The 22557-nt window shown below is 36.3% G+C and overlaps 1 protein-coding gene across 1 annotated transcript in view; it reads right to left on the bottom strand.

Moving 5' to 3' along the window:
- Positions 1 to 376: 376 nt before the first annotated feature.
- Positions 377 to 22557, bottom strand: part of LOC147497632 (DNA-directed RNA polymerase III subunit 1-like) — a 58109-nt gene continuing 35928 nt past the window's right edge. The window contains 9 exon segments of the mRNA XM_086562951.1: positions 377 to 717; positions 1379 to 1502; positions 1596 to 6636; positions 6767 to 7778; positions 11536 to 11624; positions 15165 to 15327; positions 18475 to 18744; positions 18835 to 19038; positions 21662 to 21772. Of these exon segments, the coding sequence (XP_086419077.1) occupies positions 11605 to 11624; positions 15165 to 15327; positions 18475 to 18744; positions 18835 to 19038; positions 21662 to 21772 (768 nt within the window). The 3' untranslated portion in view covers positions 377 to 717; positions 1379 to 1502; positions 1596 to 6636; positions 6767 to 7778; positions 11536 to 11604.

Here is a 22557-nt window from a genome sequence, read left to right as displayed (position 1 = left end):
ACTCTTTTGTTGTATGTACACTACAAGAATACTGAGCATTTGCCACGGACATAGACCGTGGCTAAAGCCCTTTTGCCACGGTTTATGACCGTTGCCAATGCATCTGTGGCTAACCTTTTGCCACGGCTGTTGGATGTGGCCAAAGCTTGGTTTTTGCCCACGGTTTTGGACCGTTCCATAGGCCGTGGCAGATATCCCTTTTGCCACCGTTGTTAATTGTGGCCAATGCTTAGATGAAGCGTGGGGATTGTTTTTCTTGAACTAGATCAATAATTTAGCTACGGTTCTAAGCCGTGGCAAATGTTTTGAATTAGGTAAAAAAAATATGATTCTAGCGCCTTTATACAACACGTGTAATTCATACAAAGATATATAATTCCATTCAAAACCACAAAAATCATAATTCTTCACCATTTAACATTTCATACACAATGTGTACTTGACATGAACGTTTTTACATCATAGATTCCATTTGAAATCCAAACTAACATAGAGAAAAAAATATAGTACTCTTTAAGAAATTTGAAATATTATTAGGACTCCCCAAAAATGAACCAAAAAATGAAAACATCACCAGACATAGCGCCCAAACTCGATAGACTATATTCCTAGCCATCTAAACAGCACCTCAACTTCTTTGGATCAAAGTCCGCATATTCCAGTTCGCTTGCTTGTACCTCATCATGTTAGACAGTAGTACAGGCATTGAAGATATAGCTAAAACCATATAAAATCAATCATTAGAACTTGAACTACACACATCTTCACAAAAAAATTAAGTCGATATTTAAGATTCAGTCATCATCAAATAGAAAAATTAATAGTACAAAACACTAATAAATATCAGCACCAGCCTCTGCTCACTGGGAATGGTTTAGAGCCTCTGAAGCTGCTCCTGTACAGGCCTCACATGAGTTTTATAGACATGAGCGTCGGATAAAATCACCAGGAACAACATCGGGGTGTGAAGGAAAACAAAGCCAATTACAGAAGTAACTAATGAAAATTATCACATTACTAAACCAATCAAAAGTGTACTCGACAAAAGTAAAACTGGGAAAGGAGAAAAGGATCTCTTCAACCCCTATGTCTTTCTTCTCTCTCCTTTTAGTTAACTTGTTCTCTACCAAAACTACCAAGCCTGCCTTTAGATGTGTGATTATTAGGAAAGTGCAAAGAGTACACAACATTACATATGCAATATCATCATTGTAAAAGAGGCCATGCCTAGCTATTCTAAAGTCGATTATTTGGGGACTCCCATAAATAATTCTTGATACTGTGATACATCATTAGTTATCGCACCGATCAGGAACATACAATAAGCTTAAAATTGCTGACAAAATAAATTCAGGTTTTAAAGATGAACAACACATACCACAAACACGAGCAATCATGCATGTGAGAAGAGCATAAAATGCAATGTTGAAAGGCACACCAAGACCCAGGTCTGCAGATCTCTAATACATTTGACATTATAGCTCTCCATTGGCCACATAAAACTGCCAAAAGACGAGAGAATAAAGGAAACAATAAGTAAAAATTTACATCAATGTAATAGCCTAGAAAAAATGACCAAGTCCAGTAGGGATAACCTGTGCAAACATGTGGCAAGGTGGAAGGGCCATCAATTTGAGATCAGCAGGATTCCAAGCTGACAGAATAATCCGCCGGTTGTCAGGCTTATTCTTTACCTTCTCAATCACATCCAGCAACTAATCAAATCCTTCGCCAGTGTAATCAGCATGCATGTTAGTATACCTGTAAAAAGCAACTCCTTATGAGGATCCATGCAAATAGGAAAGTGAAAACATACAAAAGACTCGGGTTGCTCACCTGGCACCAAAGTGTCTCCATTGGAAACCATAAATGGGGCCTAAATCACCATCTTCCCAATCACATAATATTATTAATGTCAGTACTTCTATATCCAAAGTTCTATTCTCTTTCACCAATCACATAATGTTTTTAATGTAAGTACTTCTAACCAGTTTAAATGAAAGCAGAGAATAAGTTCAAATCAAGACCAAAATATTATCTATCCACGTTGTACATGTAAGAAAAGTGTAGTTGATACCTGGTCTGATGTGCAACATTTCCTTAGTATCGGACCAACAGGTAGACCATCATCACTAGGTAGTTCTTTTCCTTTCTTCAAGTCTCGTTGTGTTTTTGAAAACCCCTCAAAGTCCTTTAAACGGCAATCATAAAAGTAATAAGCAAACCTCAAACAAATGAATTCGACCAACTTACACAACAACGAGTAACTGGTGATATGTACAGTGGTAATACCATAGTCTCCAAACATCTTTTCGAAAGATAATTTCCAACAAAAAACAGACCAAACAACACTAGAATGCTTTTTTAACCAATAACACAATTCATCGGTATCTTAGTATAAAAAAATGTACTAGACATTCGTTCAAGTTATCATCTTCAATAGAAATCAGAGAAAACAACACAAATACACCACATTTCCACATTATCATTTCTTTATTGAGATTCACACAGACACATTTCCTCAAATCAAATAATTTTTTATGTTAGTACTTCTAACTTGGAAATGAAAATTGAGAATTTGTTCACGTTAAGACCAAAAGATTATGAAAGCACTTGTGCATGTAAGAAATGTGTATTCTGTCCCCGGTCTAATGTGCAACATTTCCCAAGGAAAGGACCCACAGGTAGACCATCACTAGCTTGTTCTTTTACGTTCTTCAAGTCTCGTTGCATTTTTGAAAGCCCCTTAAAGTCCTTCAAACATCAATCAGAAAAGTAGCAAGCAAACCTAAACGAAATGAACCAACTTACACACAAACAATTGACTAATTGTAAGAAGTAGCAACATACTCTCCACATATTGTCTAAAAGATTATATCCAACAGAGAACATATTTTTTTTTACCGAGAGAAGACAATTCATTATTATCCTAAAGATAACTATGTACTAAGAGTTTATCAAGCTTTATAATAAAGACCATTCCAACCAATCAAATTACATTCAATACTATCTCGCTACTAAACACCAACAAACAGCATAGTAGGCTTGTTGTTTGTTAGCTAAGAAATTGCACAGAAGTTTATAAATAAGACCATCGATCCATCATATAACTATGGAGAAAAAGAAAAAGGACGATAAAAGAAAACGTGGAGAGAGGATAACCAAGATTCTGAAAGTTTCTCCACGAAGACGAAGAAGCCAAAATCGACTTCGAATGCTCCAAAGACGATTTAGAAGAAGAAAAGTGGTGGGGTAAGGGTATAAAAAATGTTGATGGAAAAGCAGACAGTAGCAATGGTGAGTAGGGTGGAGGTTGCAGGTTACTGGTGATGGTGATTGTGCACGCATTTTGGATCCTAGTTATATCTATTTTGATATTCACTAAAACAGGTAAGTTACTGCATCATATCTCAAAAAATGTTAAAAAAAATATGTAAAACAAATGGTAGAAACATACCTCCTCAAAATTGAGAATTAATGAAATCGGTAGAATATTGATCAGCTCATCGTCCATAACAACACAAGACTTGCAGGACGCGAGAGATAGTATGAAGCGCTCATTAAAGTGCCCAGTTACTTCAGAATGGGATTCGGTTTGAAATCTCTCATGAACATTCTGAACAAGCAAGGTTCTATTGATAACAATGTCGGGTGGCATAAGAAACAGCATAACAGCATATAGTATTCATGGCACTTATTTCATCAAATGAATAGCATATAACAACATAAACCACTTGTTTATAAACAACATAAGTTCTATTGATATATAATTCATCTAGTCTGAAGTCTTTTTTTTTATATAAAGTCTAGTCTGAAGTCTATAAAACACAGTAAAAGCTGTCGCAATTAGAAAAAGTATTGGTTTAACCCTAACTAATGCACTTTAGGCACCAACATGCCATTAATTAGAAAATAAAGTAATCTTCACCTCAAAGTAAGCTACCAAGCTCTCCTGAGTCCTATCATGTGACTGTGCAACGACTAGATACCTACCCTGTTTGCTGGAACTCCAATGGCATACGGCATATCAAAGTCAAGACAACAGAATGAATTGGAATGGGGCATAAGAAATTAAGAATCACATTTAAATGCCTACACATTTGGACAGCCTTTTCTTGTCTTCCTTTCTCTTTTGGCCGGCCGGTTCAGAAATGAGCATACATCGTCAGTAAAACATCTCAAACTTTTATAGCATTACAAACAGTACATTCGCATTTCTCTATTAGTCCAATGGTTTTATGTTACAAACCATTGAACATTTAAACTGTTAGATAAACTGAAACGGAACAAATGTTTCCAATGAGAATCAACAGCAATTCCCAATTCCCACCATTAACTAGCTAGAACTCTAGAGCACCTAAAGCAACCCCAGAACTAACCTGTTAATCTACTTACCGCATAGGCAACTGATCATTGCTAGAACCAATCAACTCTCCTCAATGCAGAGTCCCTTAAATCTTAAGATTAATCACTAGAATTCATAGGTTTTGTAAAGTATATGAGCAAATGATCAAGTGAATTGTTTCACTGCATGAATAAATAAGAATAAATGGCTCAGAAAATATAATCAGCTTGATTTAATTTATTGAACCATACTCTGATACTCTACACGAAGAGGGAATCTAGGAACGCATTTTAGCAATCAGTTTACTATTTAGAACAAGCTGAACATGTTAACAAGACATGGACCAGAAACAATTGGTCACCAAAAAAATACACCCAATAGAGTGTATTTTAAAGGTCCATAGTCCATACACAGCACATGACATTGAAAACTCCATTTACACCCAAAGCATTCAACCCCATGTGCAAGTGCAACACTGGCCAAGCTAGAATCTTCGCCCACTACTCTTTGTCCAAAGTCCAAACAAGGTGTTATCAAACAAAAAAAGATGTTATCAAACATTGCAAAAATTTGATATGCCTTAAATGCCCATCAACTTGACCATAATAATATATCTGGGCACTTTCGTCATTAATCGACCACCTCACTCACTCTGACATAATCTAACTACACAGCCAGAAAACCAATCACATTGATGCATACTGACAAGTGACACCACTACAATATCAGTTTCTAGTTTGAGAGTTTCTCTTCTCTCTTCATCTGCAAGATGTTAATGGCTAAACAAACAGTAATTTTTATTAAATATCAAATAGGACATATGAACAGTGATGTCCATTAACAGTAGTAGATCTACAACATAACCCCCAAAAAATTCCAGAGAAAAAGACCTAAAACTAAAAGAGTACATTACATACCCAAGATACCCTTGAAGATAAAGTGAAATTACTTATCAGAACCTCTACCAAGCATCTCCTTGTACCTGAGAATAGAATCTAACCTCTGCAACTTCAATAGAACTTGTTTATAAACAACTTGTACCTGAGAATAGAACTTCAATAGCATATTTGTGAGAGAAGGGAATATCTATTAGAGGAGAGAAGAGAAGCACATGTTTATAAATGAGAGAAAGAAAGGAAACAAACCTGGAGAACGACTAGAGTCTTCTTCTTCAATTTTTGGTACTTGTTTCGCGGCTCCTCCATATTTTCACGAGGGTTTTCATTAGATCTTAACCGAACATCAAAAGCCAAGTCTAATCTAACGGTGGATGAAACTATGGACACAACCGTGGCCAAAATGCGAAGTAAACCCAAACTACACAAACAATACCCGACCGCCACTTAAAAACTTGGCCACGGCTGTGGGCCGTTGGACCCTGGCAACAGCTAATGACTGTGGCTAAACCTTGGTTGTACCTGTGGCCAAACCTCAATTTTCTTGTAGTAGTAGTTCTCAACTTAAAATCCATTAATGTTTCCTCGTCAAATCTGTTCTCAGCTGACATTTTCTTCAAGTTATATTCACAACTCTTCTTCAGCAATCGAATTACAGTGACCTTAATGTTTGGGTGTTCGGACATTCTTTCTGCATATGCTAGTGCCTCACGATCGTCCGCGCCGCCCAAGAAAACCACTGCCACATGATAAGATGACGAGTTATCTAAAACACCACCAAGCACCCCGGTCAATAATGATGCCAACAGAGCAAGGTGCATTTTCAAGGACATTCTTGTTCATTGTCCTTATCCCACTGTGGGCGAAGCCAGTATCCAAATGTTTGTGGAAGGGGAGAATTATGAGAGAAATCATTTTTTCGATCGCAAGCTTACACGCGTCATTGTGCATAGATGTGTATGATGTTACCACAGTGTAGGGCGCAACTGAAACTCTCCCTTTGTTTTTTTCTTCATAAGACCTGAACACACTGACGATTCTTTGGGATGCTGTATTAGGAGAAGAAGAAGATATTTCGTACGATCTGTGAGAAATGATTTGGGGAGTTTCGTGGCCAACAATCTCAACAAAATGAATGATGTTCAAGTTGATGGGGCTAGTTTTTGTCGGATTGGTGGCCATCATGAGATAGATCGCAGATAGTACATTCGGCTCATTGTGGATGCAAGCAAGAATTCGCAGTGGAGTGTTAAGTTCAGAGTGTGCAATGGTTCTTCTGTTGAGTAGCTTATATTTCATTGACGACTTGTGGAGATATCTTACTAGGGGTGCAGAAGCCCCGGTTATGACCACTGTCGACAATACCATGATTTGAAAATAGTCGTAATTGACTAGCTGCCATTTAAAAAAAACAAAAACAAAAAAAAAAAATGAACCAGTAGTCGTAGTTACATGAACATAAACACATTAAGCCAACAATAAGAGGTATTATATATGGAGCATGATTTCCTGTAATATATTATACCTGAACGGCCGTCAATACTTGAAAAAAGGAAAGATCCGTAAAGCCTTGGGCGTTCATCGTGAGGCCAAGTAAAATAGCATCCTTGGACGACATGTTGTAGTAAAGAGCAGGTAAAAATGCTCCTAAGAACTTTCCAGTGCAACTAACGAGAACAACCATTCCAACAATGAGAGCGGTAGATAAGTCGATCAGATATACATTCATCGCCATCCCATTCGTGTGTGTAGAAAATTGGCATGATCAACCATTTATTGAAAAGTTCAAGCCTATTAACAAGGGCTGATCCTAGAGGTGGCCCAGGTGGTATCATCAGCCCAAAAATGAATGGCCCAAACATAATATCAAGGTCGAGAAGTATAGAAAAATATGCTAACAATACTACCGCTGCAAACACCACAAACAGATATCCCTCCTGCGCTGTCTTTCCATCTGGTATCCGATTAATCATCCAATTTATCACTGGCCGCAATGCAAACATAACTACCACAACTACTATGGCTATAGTGAGACACCCATATATAGCTATATTTAGGATGCTTGGATTTTGTTGATGGGTCAGAAAAATTGTCATTACTGATATATACAATATACCACTGATCAATGAAGAACTTAAGGCTAACTGGCTGAACTCCGTGTTGAAAATATTAAGCTCAGAAAGATAACTAGCAATGGAAGGGAAAGCCGGAATGGATTCTGCAACTCCAACCATTATAAGATGATAGTATAGCGTTTTGTTTACGTGCTGACTGAATATTGATGAGAAAAGAGTAGCACATGCTGTAGAGAGTATCGCTGGAAGTAAAATTACCAAAATGCAAGTTATTATTGCTTTTCTTCCTGTCCTTGATATCATCCTGGGGTTCATCTTCACTCCAATCAAGAAGATTTGGAAAATTATTCCCAAAGCTGAATATAGATCTAATGTAGCGAAACTTGGCTCGACGAAAATTGTTCGTAATTGTTTGTTTCCAGTGATAGGACCCAAAATGCTAGGACCTACTACGATGCCCACCTGTTAGATAAGAAACATTAAAATAATTATTATTAAAAAAAAAAACATTCAACACTATTTTTTTTCAAAAATTTATTTCCCGTAATAAGGTCCAAAATTGTGTTAATGAAAGGAAATGTACACTATACATCTCTTTTGGTGTTGCTACAGTGGATGTAACTACCAACATTCAAGCTCAATTAAATAAAATTCTTAGTAGACCACCCACTTTTAGCCTCCTTGGGAGGCCTAGAATCCAATAGAATTGAATTCTAAACATACTCCAAATCCTTTTATGAAGTCTTCCACAGACCTATGGTAATCCCATACAAACAGACCTATGGTAATCCCATACAATCGTAGACAACATATTCATTGTGTTTCAAATACAAAAATCTAAATAGGAATTGAATTATGAAAGTTTGTCAAACACACATTTCGTAAATTTGAATCAAATTTTATTATAGTGGATTCCATTCCAATAGTTTCCAACTCCATCCTATTCCTAATTAGTTTCCACTTTAAGTTGCCAAACGTACTCAGGTACACCATATCAGACTCCTCCCAATTACATGGTGGTTTGCATTCAGACCAACATTGTTCGAAAATAGTTAAACTAGTACCATGCATGTTTTGCTATTATATCAGCCGTGAAGCTAGTTTTCTTCCTTCCCAGTGTGAAATTTTCCTAATCATATATAGAATCTTGTTTTGTTCAAGGTATATGCACAATATAGAAATCTAATCTAGTATTATATTAAATACATACCATATATCTTGTCTTCCTCCACAATAATGACAATATATAAATCTTTTACAAAGATGGCATCTCTACTATGGCTGTCCACGGTTCGGTTCGGGTCGATTTAGTCCAAATATATGAACTGAATCACAAGAGTCGGTTTCTAACTTTTCAAACCGTAACCGAACCGCATCGGAAGAAAACTAAGTTCTAACCGAACTATAAAATCGATTCGGTTCGGTTTAAAACCGAATCTATTGACTTAAAGTCCAACTATTCCAACTTAAATCGGTTTATCGGTTCAGGCATTTATAAAACAGCAACATTAAGAAGGGAAATAACCAATTATACCAAATAAGATAACTAATTTTGATCTATTGAATCAATTAGATTTGAGATATGAATAGAAAGAATATCAAACCCAACATGAAAATTGATATCATTTGACTTTAATTTACAGAAAACATATTTGTGAGATCTCTCAATCGATTGATCTATAACCAGTGTTCATTCTTCTCACGGTGAACAACGATCCTTGATAGAAAATTAGAAATTAAACTAGAAAAGAAGAAGGTGAGAGGTAGTGGTTGATTGGTTGTTATCTTGGAAAGGGTCACTGATATTTTGTTGAAGTGGTTGTTAGTTTGAACTTTGGAGATGAGAATATAAGAGAGGAGAGAATAAAAGAGGCACATGCGGCTGGTTGAGAGAGCTAGGGTTTGGTGGCTTAAGTTAGATAGTCCATTCAAAATCAATGGTCATAAATTAACTTAAAGATCTAAGGGTTTATAACAATTATTACTAGTGTACAGCTATTGGTTCGGTTCGGTTAACCAGGGGCAAAAACTGTGAGCCAAACCAAATGAAGTCGGTTTTACAATTAGGAATCGAAAACCGAACCGGACATGTAGTAAACCGAAAAAAATGACCGGTTCGGGCCGGTTCAATTCGGTCTGTCGGTTTTTCGGTTTTTGTGAACACCTCTAGTTATATTTGATGACATTAGCAAATTGAGTTCATATTTCCATTGAAAACAGATGAAGTGGATAATAGCAATACAAAGTGATCCGTTTTATGATCTATCAAGACTTGATTTTACTCAGATCCTCAATCCATCAACAACTTATTGGCTTTTGTATACAGTTAGTCAATTCAAATATCTATCGCAATAGGGATATAACATTATATACAATATAAGGACAAATCTATCTATCGTGAATTTGAAATTGTAACTAAAAATTGGCAAACAAAGATAAATATGACTGGGCGCTTTTATATCTTTATCCACCCTTCATCATGATTATTTGATATAAACAGGTTTATTAAGGTTGCCGACTTGCCATTGAATTTCTGCTTACCCTTGAGAAAATCCCAGTTCAACCCTGCCAGTGGCCATGCACCACCAGCTTGAAGGGTGCCAGTTACGAAACTAAGTAAGGTAGATGCAAGGCATTCACTTTACAGTTAATTTAACGTTATAACTTATTAAATATATTAATAGATAGTAAGTTTGTGCAAATTAGCTTTTAAAGTTAATATTGAGATTTCTAATGACTCCATCTTAAAAGCAAAACTGTTGTATTCTAAGTTACATTGATACGGTTATGTGTGTCCATACCCGAAACGAATATGAAGTGTCAAACACGGAATCGAGATATATTTTATACCATTTATGTCAGTTTTTGGTCCATGTTTTGATCGACATCATCTTAAGAAAGAATCGTTCATTCAAGGCAAAGCAAACTTCGCTTCTCTTTTCATAAATAGACTCAGTTAGAGATCTTCCTAATTGTGTGACCAAAACGGATACATAGATACTGATGTAGGATGAGAACGTTCACTTTTAGGTATTTCTATTAGTAGAATTATTAAGTTGATTTAGTAGTTTCTTACGTTGGGTTTAATTAGATTTAGAAGTCTAGGTTTCTTGATTATCAAGTTTGGCTTATTTATATAAGGAGGCCAATGTTAGTTGTTTTAGGTATTCAATTATTCAATCAGATCAATTATCAAAATTATCTCAAGTCTAATATTTTCCTTCTCCAATTATTCTTCATCTCCTTCAATCTTAATTTCTTATTCGTCTAAACTCTTCAATCTCCTTCGTTCAATTCTTCTATTAAGGATTTCCATATCCTATCTTCTAAATCTAATTGTTCCCCATTAGATACGTATCTGATACGGATTATTTAAAAAAAATTGTAAGTCCATGTAACATAAGTTGTATTTAAACAAAATCTAACATGACCACTTCCACAACACTCCAGTTCCATTTTTTGGGAAGAGATTAAACACATCTTGTACTTAGGTAAAGCAGAACAAAATGCATCAATGTTCACTAAATTTGGCATATAATTCAAGGGCTAGGACTCTAATGCGGTAGGAAACAAAAGCAGCATGTATTATGTATTTACATACATATCCATGCTAAAAAGACATTAAATCTGGGCACCCAGCTCAAAATCAATTGGCAATAAGTGGCTCGTCCCCGAGATTTATGTATTATATGCATGGGCGCATGGCTTCAGATACCCGATATGGGATAATAGATCTCACGACGCCCCCTAATGTGTGACGTATCTTGAGCCAAACATGTGGACACATTTTAGTGAGTGATGTAAAGTACATGGGTATTTGGGGCGTCGCGTATCTTGAGCCAAACACATGGACGCTTTTTTAAAAAAACACACATATGTGATGTAAAGTACATGGGTATTTCGGGCCATAGAATAGTTCGCTTTGATACCATATTAAATTTGGGTATCCAACTCAAAACCAATTGGCAATGAGTGGAGAAGCCCCATGATTCTTATACAAGGGAACATCCTCTTCTCCCTATTGAGAACAAAGGTATGAATTTGGGTCTCAAACAGTAGAACATGATATCCAATATCGATTATAAATCTCAAGAAAAGAAAATACAGACTATCAGGTATGTTGATATGACAAGAAGTCCTATATTCTCAAACACAAGCTGATTGGCATGCTATTGCAGATAAGGTTGACATGGATAGGATACAAATTCCGAATACTTACCCAAGGTAACTAATCATTAAAGAAACGCCCCACACGGTGCATTCCCTGCCTCTATTATACGGACTAATGTCAGCTGCTGCCTAATTTCACTAGTTCAAAAGAAAAAGAAAAGAAAAGTAGATTCATCAACTTCCATCTCACAAGTTTCATGAAAGTCCACAAAAGTATATTCAAATTTTGCTTTATTATATATTTTAGAAGTAAATAATGTAGATCTTAGACAGCAAAGACAAAATCTAATAGACAATGAAACAATATACATAAACAGGACTTGAGGTACCTATAAACAGAACGAGTAATTCCAAAGACAAAGCATTAAGTTCCTAGTCTTCCTACGATAGGTCCAACCAAAGAGTAAAACAACATGCTCCTTATATAATTGATAGCTAAATATTCTGATTTTGATTAAGCATAGCAGGCGTTGGCAGCTTCTAAACCATTTAAAACTTTCCAGTATCAAGACACTATGATGTTTTTGGATTCCCCAGAGAGAGGGAGGTTGTTTTTAGATAAAATCCTAAATGCAGATGAGAAAATTGATTATAGAATCCCAATCTTAGTAGGCTTAGTGTACAAGTTTGAGCAAGTAAACCTCCAGACCCTACAACAATGAGATTTAAACACATTGGGTAGTATGTTTTATCAACCTCCTATTCCATACCAGCATCTGATTGTACTCCTATTCCGCCACATCTCGTACCCAGTTTTCTAGTACCTAGTTCTTTACATATGATCATTGCAGCCCTACGCCCCTTTTGTTGTACATTTTATAGAAGGTATTCATTTATGTTGGGGTTCCACAAACGCTTCACACATAAAATTCCTCACGACAGTGAATAACATAATGGTCAAACACTCAAATAAACTAGGATAAGAGAAAATAACTTCTAAAACTTAGAAGGAAGCTCTTAATAAGGGAAAGAACCACTCTTCAAAAGCATACCAACCTCTTCAACCCACTAGGTTTCTATCAAATCTCTCGATATGATCTCAAACAATTTGCGCCAAAGAATTTTCAAAAATAGACGAGATATCCACCCAGTCGAGTACCCAAATTATTATTCCCACAAAAAACATTTTTAGAAGAAGTGATCTCAAGGAAAAAGTCAAACCAAAAAATTATAAATAAAAGTAACAAGTCGCGAGGTGTCTTACTTAACAACCTAACTCCCCTCGACGACAACGGTGTCATCCATGAATTGTGGGAGAGAAATGTCAATGCCTATCTTCCAACCTTAAAGCCTTAAAACCAATTGGTTAATTTGCCTTATAAAATTCTCATCAGTACCCCAACCAGTACTATCAGCAAACGAGGGAAAATGTCTCAACTCTGTTCCAAATTGGTATACTTTACACTCTAGTTTACGATTTACGCATAGTTCTTAAGGGATACTAAGTGACAGATTTTGCTTGTGTATCCCAACGAAACCCCTCACATTCAGGCAAAGCCAAGCAGGTAACAAATGGAAACATTTCTAAATTCATTTTGTGGGAGACAAAATACATTTTCAGTGAATACAAATAGTCAAAATGTCATGTTATACAATAGAAAGGAGACAAAACAAAGGATAATAATGTTCAACTATTCTTTCCAAAATTATCGTGGCTATTCATGTACAAGATAGCCAGTAATATAGTTTGTGATCCTTCTTTTACGGTTTTACACATTCATTAAGTGGATAATATGCCCATTCCACGACATCATATATAAAGATGAGTGAGAGGACTGAGAGAAGGTCAAACTCAACTAATAAACTTACGAGAATAAAATTTGGAACCAAGTACAGTGTTGCTTCGTCTTACATATATCAACACATAGGTTTTCTTTGACACTTTCCCACTATCATTTCACTCAATAAAGAAAATCAAAAAGACAGTATGCTATATGAACCAAACACAACGGTTTTTTTTTTTTTTTTTTAATTGGTAAATAGATATTTCATTGATATAAATGGTGTAACTCTTAGTGAAATAAGGAAACCATAGCCCTTAGATCTTCTACTTTATATGTTAACAAATTAAAAGATTATCCTTAACTAGAAAAATTAGTAGGAAAAAATGTGTCAAAAGACATTCAAATTGACGGATGCTAGAGTTCACAAATTCAAAACCAAAGGGTGGAGCACCTGACTCGAGGATGTCAGTCCAACGAATGCATCTTTCAATATTGCTTGGGTGCCACCATCAAATATTAAAGAGGCATTGCGCAAGAGTATTATCACGGGTCCACTCTCTAACAAAGCCAAATGGCTAGTTGGTCTTCTACCAAATGCCATTGTATAGACACTATGGAAAGAAAGAAGTATGAGGATTTTCTAACAAAAGGAAAGGGAGATGCACAAGTTGGTAGGGGAAATCAAGGAACTCCTATTTGAATGGGGACATGCTACTCCATTGTTTATGGGTGTAAAATTTGTTGATTTCATGTGGAATTAGGATGGGCTAGCGAGATGAGCGAGCTTTTGTAATTGCTAAATTGGGGTTTTGTGGAGGTTGAGTGTGGTCGAGTAGCTCCTTGCTACTTAGACCCTTAAACACTGTAACATTTATTATCTTTCTATGAATACAAAGTGAATTTGACAGTTTTAAAAAAAAAAAAAAAAAAAACATATTGTAAAAAGATTACTTCAATATTCTCTCTTCTCAAATGCAAGATGTAAAATAGCTTTATCATATAATAAGCTTGAGGCCTTCAAAATGAATTTTGTTCGTATAATCATAGATATACACTGTCAGCAATTAGCAACTATGTCCCTAAACATATTTCATAAATAGAGGAAAGTAAATAACTGATCACTTTTGTATCAAAACAAAATATGAAAAACGTATATATCTAATGATTGGAGCACTAATCATATGTCTGGGGTTCCACATACTTGACACGTACTCTGGATCAGAACTCTAACACAAATACAGAATCCAAATCGATATTTTGAATTGAGTAACAAAAACAAATTAAAATAATAATAATAATAATACTGATCGGGTTCGCAAAGAGATTGTGTAGTATAAAGATGCTTTCTACAAGGTTAGTCTTGTGGCCAAAACATGGCTTAAGGTCAATTATATGATGTTAAATACTTAAATCAGGGTTAAATCAGATTCTGTGGCGGCTGTGAGCAGTTTCCTAAAGAACCAGGAGTATTGGAAGACTGAATGGAATAGGGTTAAGAACAAAGTTGAATTCATTAACTTCTCATGTTCCCGGAGAAAATATGGGTGCTAACTCATATGCAAGAACTGTTGCCGACTCCTATGCACAAACAGGTGCAGGCTTACCTAAGGGCAATTCAGAATGGTGATCATACAAACCATATTTCTTGCATATAGTGGAACATGAAGGATTCAGTGATTCACTTACTATGGGTTATTGATGCACTTGGAAATGGCATGTTTAGCAATCGTTCTCTTCTATCAACTTTGTAAGTTATTTCATTTTTTTTCAAATCTTCTACCTTTTGCTATTGATACAGTTAATTTTAGCAAAGAAAAGAAAAATATATCAAAACAACTAATCATATTAAAACTCAGAAGTCAATTTTTGAGTGAAAAAGGAAACGATGATAGGATCAATTAGGACAAACCATTCAAGGAAAAAGAGATGAGCATATGTTACAACGAAAGCCAACCAACATAAAGGATACTCATGCTAGCAACTCCAGCAAAGTGAAAAGTTTTTAATGTCATCTGGGTCCCAGGTTCTCCAATGCTTTGAGCTCCAATAACTCCAATTGGAGCTCCTGCTTCAATTCTTTTCAGATGGTAACGATCAATGCAAGTATCTAAGAAAACCTATAATGTAAAAGTAAAGAGTCATTTTGTCAGTCCATATAAGACAAGAGAATGTAGAGAATGATTTAGCATTAGATTTCAAAGGATTATGTGCTACTATTTCCAATATGAAACAACTTAACAGTAGATAACCAAAAATAGACGGAGAAAAATATTGGCTGTAATAGTCTAACTCTTTAAGGGACGACACACGTATAGATATGACAACTAATAAACATATACCATATTCAAGATTTCTTTAACAAGAGTAACAATACAAAAATTCTAGAAATTGCAGAAGATTATAATTATCCCATGTTCCATTTTATCAATTATATATATACAGACAAACTTGACATCTTATTTTAACACCTTATTTTGACATCCACAACCTGCACATTGAACCAAGAGCTGTTTGTCTGGGAATATGTCCTCCATATCATGGAGATCACCAAAAAAGAAAGAAAAAACAAATCAGGTCATATGAACATGCCTAACCTTGCCAAAAGTTGGGTTCAAGTTCAATAGTAGTTTAACGGCCCACAATGGAGCGGAGTTTTGGTGGAGATGCTGTCCATGGTAGGGAGATATTCTCCACCAAAACTCACCCCCTAGCTCAATGTGCAAGTCCACTTTTAGGTTGTGGATGTCAAAATAAGTTGCCAAGATAGCCTGACCCATACATATGTCACCTTTAAGTTGTGGAAGTCAAAATAAAATGTCAGGGTAGCCTAACCCATATGTACATGTCTGTCAAAGACCGTCAGAATTTCAATAAATATTTTAAGTAACTTTTAGGGTTAAGGCAGACCCCTACCGGTTTCACTAAACCAAAAACAAGAAACATACAAACCTTTAGATTACTAGCAAAAGAAGCTTAAATAACTAATTACAAGTGCAAGGAAATCAATTATGGAGCAAATATCCTCAACCAAGTACCACAAACAAATGAAGAACACCCACGCCAAAGATTTTCCATAGGTCCTATAATGTGGCTAGGCTCAAGTGCGCAATGGAACTCACCAATTGACCACCTTAAACTTAAGTACAAGTCTTATCCAGCTAAGAAACCATGATGCATAATCCCAAACCCTACAATCATAGATAAGTATGAAAGCAAATTGAGCCTCTCTTTACCAAAACAAACCTCTATTAAATACTTCAAGAAACAACAATATTTTGAGGCTTACACACAACCTTAAATGCTTCACCATTACACCTCTAAGATGATAACATGGATTATGCAATAACAACCTCTTTAGTACCACAAGCCTTGGAGAATTCTGAAATCGTAGTAGCACATAAGTAAATCGACTATTGTGAACCTTAACAACAAGAACACAACCAGAGAAGTAACCTCAGCCAAAGGTTATCAAGAGTTAAATTCAAAAATGGCTTAAACTTTATTCAACCAACAATTTTTAAATGGGGACTGCACTGACTCTCCTAATATAAGGAGAGTATACATGCTACGACTGCTACCTACTCAATATCGGACTATACCCATACTTTAGCGTACTACTTCTCATATTACTCGACACTCCTCCACAAGCCGAAAAATACATACTCAGGTTTCAAATTACATTGCGTAACTGAACAAAATACATAGATACCATCTCCCCCTTAGGCAAAATCACAAATACAAGGATAATTTTAACACCAAGCTCCAACCGCAAGCAACATCCTCGATTGCACCCGCAACAACAAAGTCAACAAACGATAACAAAGGTTTAGTCTTTGTGACCTATGTAGCTCCAACAAGGTCCCAGGCACATAGGCCTCAGTAGCTCCAAAAACAAATTCCTTTCATTTAGAGATAGCTCAAGACCGGGCCAACGAATAAAGGAAGAGCTTGATCAACAAGAACAATGACTGATCTGCATCCAATCCACATAATCATAGTTTCAAAGCAGTGAAGTGTCCAATCAATCGAGGGGAAGCAGCGTCCAAAATAACTTTCAACACTCCCCCCTTATTAGAAAGCTTTCAAACACCATCAACTACCATCTCCAAGCATATGGCAGGGGTAAAAGAGCTAGTGGAGCAACTCTTATGAGCACACTGATTTGCAAAAGTGGCAGGCAAGGGCTGCTCTTGCTTGGGTGTCTAGGAGGCACGACATTGGCAGCACACAGGGAGAGGAGTTGCTTGCAGTAAAAGATACCATGTAGTGGTTTATATTTTGATATTTTGAGTGATTGCATCCATCAGTATTTAAAAGGGTTAACGAGTATTACCCCCCACTAGGTGAGCCAATTAGGATTTCCCCCCACTAGATGGGAAATTAGGGTCTCCGCCTCCCCAAATACACACAAAAGAAACATGGTCAACCCACTTTGACCATTTTTTTGGTTCTATTTTTTTTTGGGGGGGGGGTAATACTCGTTAACCCTATTTAAAATACAACGATAACAGGTGCACAAATGCAAAGAATGTGCAGCTGTTACAGCATGGGCACAAAAACAAATAAGGTAAGATAGGAAGTTGTCATTGTCACAAGACATGCAGCTGCAGAGGGCAAGAAATGGCTTTTCACCAATAAATGTTTGAACTACCTTGATCCTTTGATCAGGGATCAACCATCTTAATCTTCTAATTTCCAAAGTGACTGCTTAATAATCACTTAGAATCCTTGCCTTGACACGGGTAATATACTAAGATACAGATAGAAACAACCCTCCTTACCCTTTTACTAGCCGAAATAGGATAAGTCCTAATACGAGTCCTAAACACATTAAACAGACTGGTTTCCTAACAATCTTCCACCCATGTGTGATGCATATATATAAGGGGAGTAGGGGACAAACAAAAAAAAAGATGTGATACTGCTCTACGGAATGCAGTGCAGGATCATTAGGAAAGTATATGGAACAAGATACTAGATCTGATCGATAATGCAATAATTTACACAACTGCATTAACAAGGGATATAAAACCCCAAAACTACAATTCTTGAAGCATTTAAACTTTTGTTCTATGTAGTACCAACTGGAGGAGAAGATATAGTTAAGAGAAGCATCACTTTGACCTTTCTATACTTATAAATAATAACAGGGAAAGGTTGTATTATCGGTTAAACTCTTTGCTGGTTGTTCATCAAAAAACACTTCAATTGTTGTTTAGGTATTTAAATCCAAGAGTTCAGTTCAACAGTATAACATAATTTACCTCTAGCTGCTTCAATGAAATACCAGATACATTCGCAGCAATCTTTTCAAGAAAACTAGGATCATTCTTCTCAACATTATTTTCATCAAGATCAAGAAACTTCCTTGTCTTCTTTAATGAATCAGTTACTCCTTCAAAAAAATCCCGCAATGAATTTTTGAATTTATTAGCCCCATCAAGACTTATATCAGGTTTTTTGAATCTCTCATAGACTTTCTTTAAAGCTTCTGAAGGAGACAAATTCTCATGCGCATTAGCAGGACATGTAGCCTGTAAATTTGATGACAACAACAAAGAAAAACAGTGAACATCCACGAGCTGATTTAGCTATCAGACAAAAAGTGGAAGCTAACAACTGACCCTAATTTTCATGTAAAGTCTTTCCAAATTCAAAGGTATGCCGTCCTTCCCTTCCATTTTTGCTGGATCCATGCCATCATCTCCATAAAGAAATTGAACTACCCCACCACTAGCATTATGGACAGTATAATCATATTGAACTGATAGGTCTTCCAAGGCTTTAATTAATCTACGTGACATGTACCCAGTGTCAGCAGTTTTCACCTGTAGTAACCACAATACAGTTAATTTCAATTCGATGGTCACTTAAATAACAAACTTGAGAATGATTAAAAACTGAAGATAATAAAATAGAGCAAGGTCAGACAAGTATCAAGTACATCTATGATTCAAAAGAATACGCCGTCCTAGTTGGCAAAACCAGAAGAATTTCCCTTTCATTTTCTCCATTTATCAACATTTGCAAACCTTAAGAACACTCATCAGCATACAAGGTCGAGATAATTGGCTTGTAAAATACGCTAAAACCAACCTCCGTTTCTTCTCTCCATACAATCATTTATACCCTAGATTCTTGACTTGGTATAAGAGTATTAATCCTTGTCTTCCACTCCTCTTCTTCTTCTTAATTTTTTTGTTTCTTTGATTTTACCAAAAAAGAAGGGTGCTGATTTGGTGGGTATAGGGAAACAAGTTCTTTCCCTAGTTGCTTAAGTGTGTATGTGTTGAATCCTTAATGGATTAAAACAAGGTTCGTGTTGAACTGAAGTTGCGGGCTCGCCATTATCATTGTTGATGAAGGTGCATTTAGTTTTTGTGATTCGTTTTCTGTTATAGTTGTGCTGAATGTTGTGATGCACTGACCAATTTGAATGTTGTCTGTTGGTGTGTGAGAATAATCTTCAATTGTTCTTTGAAATTGCTGTGGGTGTTTGCTGCCCTTTGTGTGAGTTGCCAGTTTTGACAAATTACAGTAGAGTGACTCGTGCAATCAGTTGAGAATTTGCTCTCAAGTCTGTTTGACATCCATCTTCCGTACTCAATTTATTTTGGTTTATAACCGATTTGACCGGCAACGGGTGACAATTCGGGACCTGAAACAGATTCAAAGCTGCCCATCTATTACGTGAATGACGATCTTGGTAAGCCCAATACTAATATTCGATTGAATGGTAATAATTTTTGATGTGGAGTTAAGCGGTTGGACACATTTTATCCGTGCGAAGAAAAATTCCAAATTTGTTACTGATAATCATTCCAATTTTGGTGATCCTACATATGATGATTGGCAAGCTTCCAACTCCATAGTTCTGTTAAATTGCTAATTTCTCCATAAGTTCGAACTTATGTGAATGGTCAATTCTATTAATATATTAGAGTAGGCTCGGAGACACTCATATATGTCAATACTCCCCCTCAGCGGGATACGCTGGAAAGACACAAGTAGAAGAACTGGACATCTTCACCTGGCAGGAGTTGAACTGGAAATACACAGGTAGAATGACTGGACATCTTCACTTGGCAGGAGTTGAACCCGAGACCTTTCAAAAACCAGAGGCTCCGATACCATGTTAAATTGTCAATTTCTCCATAAGTTCGAACTTATGTGAATAGTCAATTCTATTAATATATTAGAGTAGGCTCGGGGACACTCATATATGTCAATAAGTTCTAACATGATTATGGAATAGTATGGAACCAAAAGTCCTTACTAATGTCTAGTTTATTTTCTACCAACAACCAAACAGATCTGGTCATCAGTGAAAGAGATGTACTCTTAGGAAAACAATATTTCTCGCATTTATGATTTGCTTGAGTCTATATTTAAGACAAAAGAAGGTGATCGGCCTCTTCGTGAGTATTATAGCACTATGAAGGGGATGCAAGAAGAACTCTCACTCAATCAGCCATTTACTGTTGATTTGGAGTAACAGAGACAACAACACAGGCAAAGAAAGCAGGGCCGAAATAATGAAGAATTGAAGATCCGTAAACACCAACTTGACCAGTGATGTGTATAAAATAGAGTATAGATGGAAAACACGAAATTTATGATGCTATTGCAAATTGCAAATAAAATAAAAGGCAATGATTTTCTATCTGTTCAGCAAAAGTTGACAAGATTATAAAATATGAAAAGAAAACACGTCCAACCAAATATTCCTTGCATGGGAAAAAAACTTAATGATATTCAATGACTCGAGTTCCAAGCGAACGAACACAGCATAAAAGACAAGTAATCTCTTGATCAACCAAACATGATTAAATCCATTATAGCTCCATGGGTATGATGCACGGATACTGTAGTTTACCCATTGCACCAGTGTCAACTGGTAAAGATTCTGGTACAGGTACAGGATACACTATGGGTACTGCTCAAACATGTATCCTCACATAGCCATCAAGAATATGGGTGGGTGTGGGGTGGGGGGAGAAACACACAAACAGAGATGGAACGGAAGATATACAGAAAGAGGAAGAGGAACAAGTAGCTAATCAGCAATCAGCAAGTGCAACACCATCTTATGTTCAAAATCATATTGAAATGCTAGTTTTCTTAAAAAATCACTGAGAAGTACATCCGTGGATTTACATATAACCAAAAAGAATATAAATTACTTCAACAAAACACAAATCATAATTTTATTTAGCAAGAAACATTGATCACTCTTCAACCTGTGTACTACTAGACAAACAAATCAAGTGCAACGAAAGGTACACGGAGAGAATACTAGTGATAAGTTTTCCCAATAAAATTGAAATATAGGGAAGAAAGCCTCGTTGGGAAATAAAGAATAATGTGAGTGAAATGAAATAAGATGTGTAAAACAGAAAATGATAAATGGGTACACCATAAAATGGCAAAGGGAAAAGATATAACTCATACCGCGGTATCAACGAGACCTTCACACCCACCCATTGTATGAAAGAAAAACTCAGTGGAAAACACAGTGGCCGTCAAACCAGAGTAGAATGAATTAGCAACAAAGCCTTTTGCCTGAAAATATGTACCATAACTTTTACATGATTTTAAAGAGAATAATTCAAAATCTATGATATTTAAGATTGCATAAAATAGAGTAGCATGCATTAAGACAATTTCCATACCCATGTTGTCATAGGCGACACCTAAGCGATTAGGCACCGCCTAGACGCTTTTGTTTTGGCAAGTAGCCTTGCCTTTTCAAGGGACCGCCTAGCATACCTTGCCTTATCATATCCTATATTTGTTTTCCTTAAAAACTAGATTCCACTTCAAACCTAAATAAAACAAAAGCAGGATACCTAATATGTCCAATTGATTTCATGAATTTACTGTAAAATGTTCTGTGATTTCGAGTTTATAGAACATAGGATCCCAGAAAAATACTGTAGCATGGCATCTAGGTACTGCCCAGGCATCGTTTAGGCACTACCTAGGCGTTTGGGGACAGTCCATTGCCCACCCCGCCTCGCCTCGCAATGCATAACACCTTGGAAAGCATAGGTTTGAGGAGCATTGGTTTGAATTGTTCAATGCATGAGACTCCATCATACAATGAAGAGAAAATAGTTTCAATAAACTAATTAAAGAATAGCGAGAAACACTAACATAAAGCATCACAATTCATGATTAAATAAGAATGGGGTTATTTAGCATTTGGCCTACTGATTTAGGTAGGGGTGCTCACTGGAAACCGAAAACCGAGCCGAACCAGCAGGTTTTTTCAGTTTCTGATACACGGTTCAGTTCACTGTTTTAAAACTTCAAAACCGCCAGGTTCAAACTGGTTCTCGGTTTTA

The sequence above is a fragment of the Coptis chinensis genome, chromosome 5, assembly GCF_015680905.1.
Source record: "Coptis chinensis isolate HL-2020 chromosome 5, ASM1568090v1, whole genome shotgun sequence".
Lineage (NCBI taxonomy): Eukaryota > Viridiplantae > Streptophyta > Magnoliopsida > Ranunculales > Ranunculaceae > Coptis > Coptis chinensis.
The sequence above is the reverse complement of the archived record's forward strand: the minus strand, read 5'-3'. Positions and strand labels throughout refer to the sequence as shown.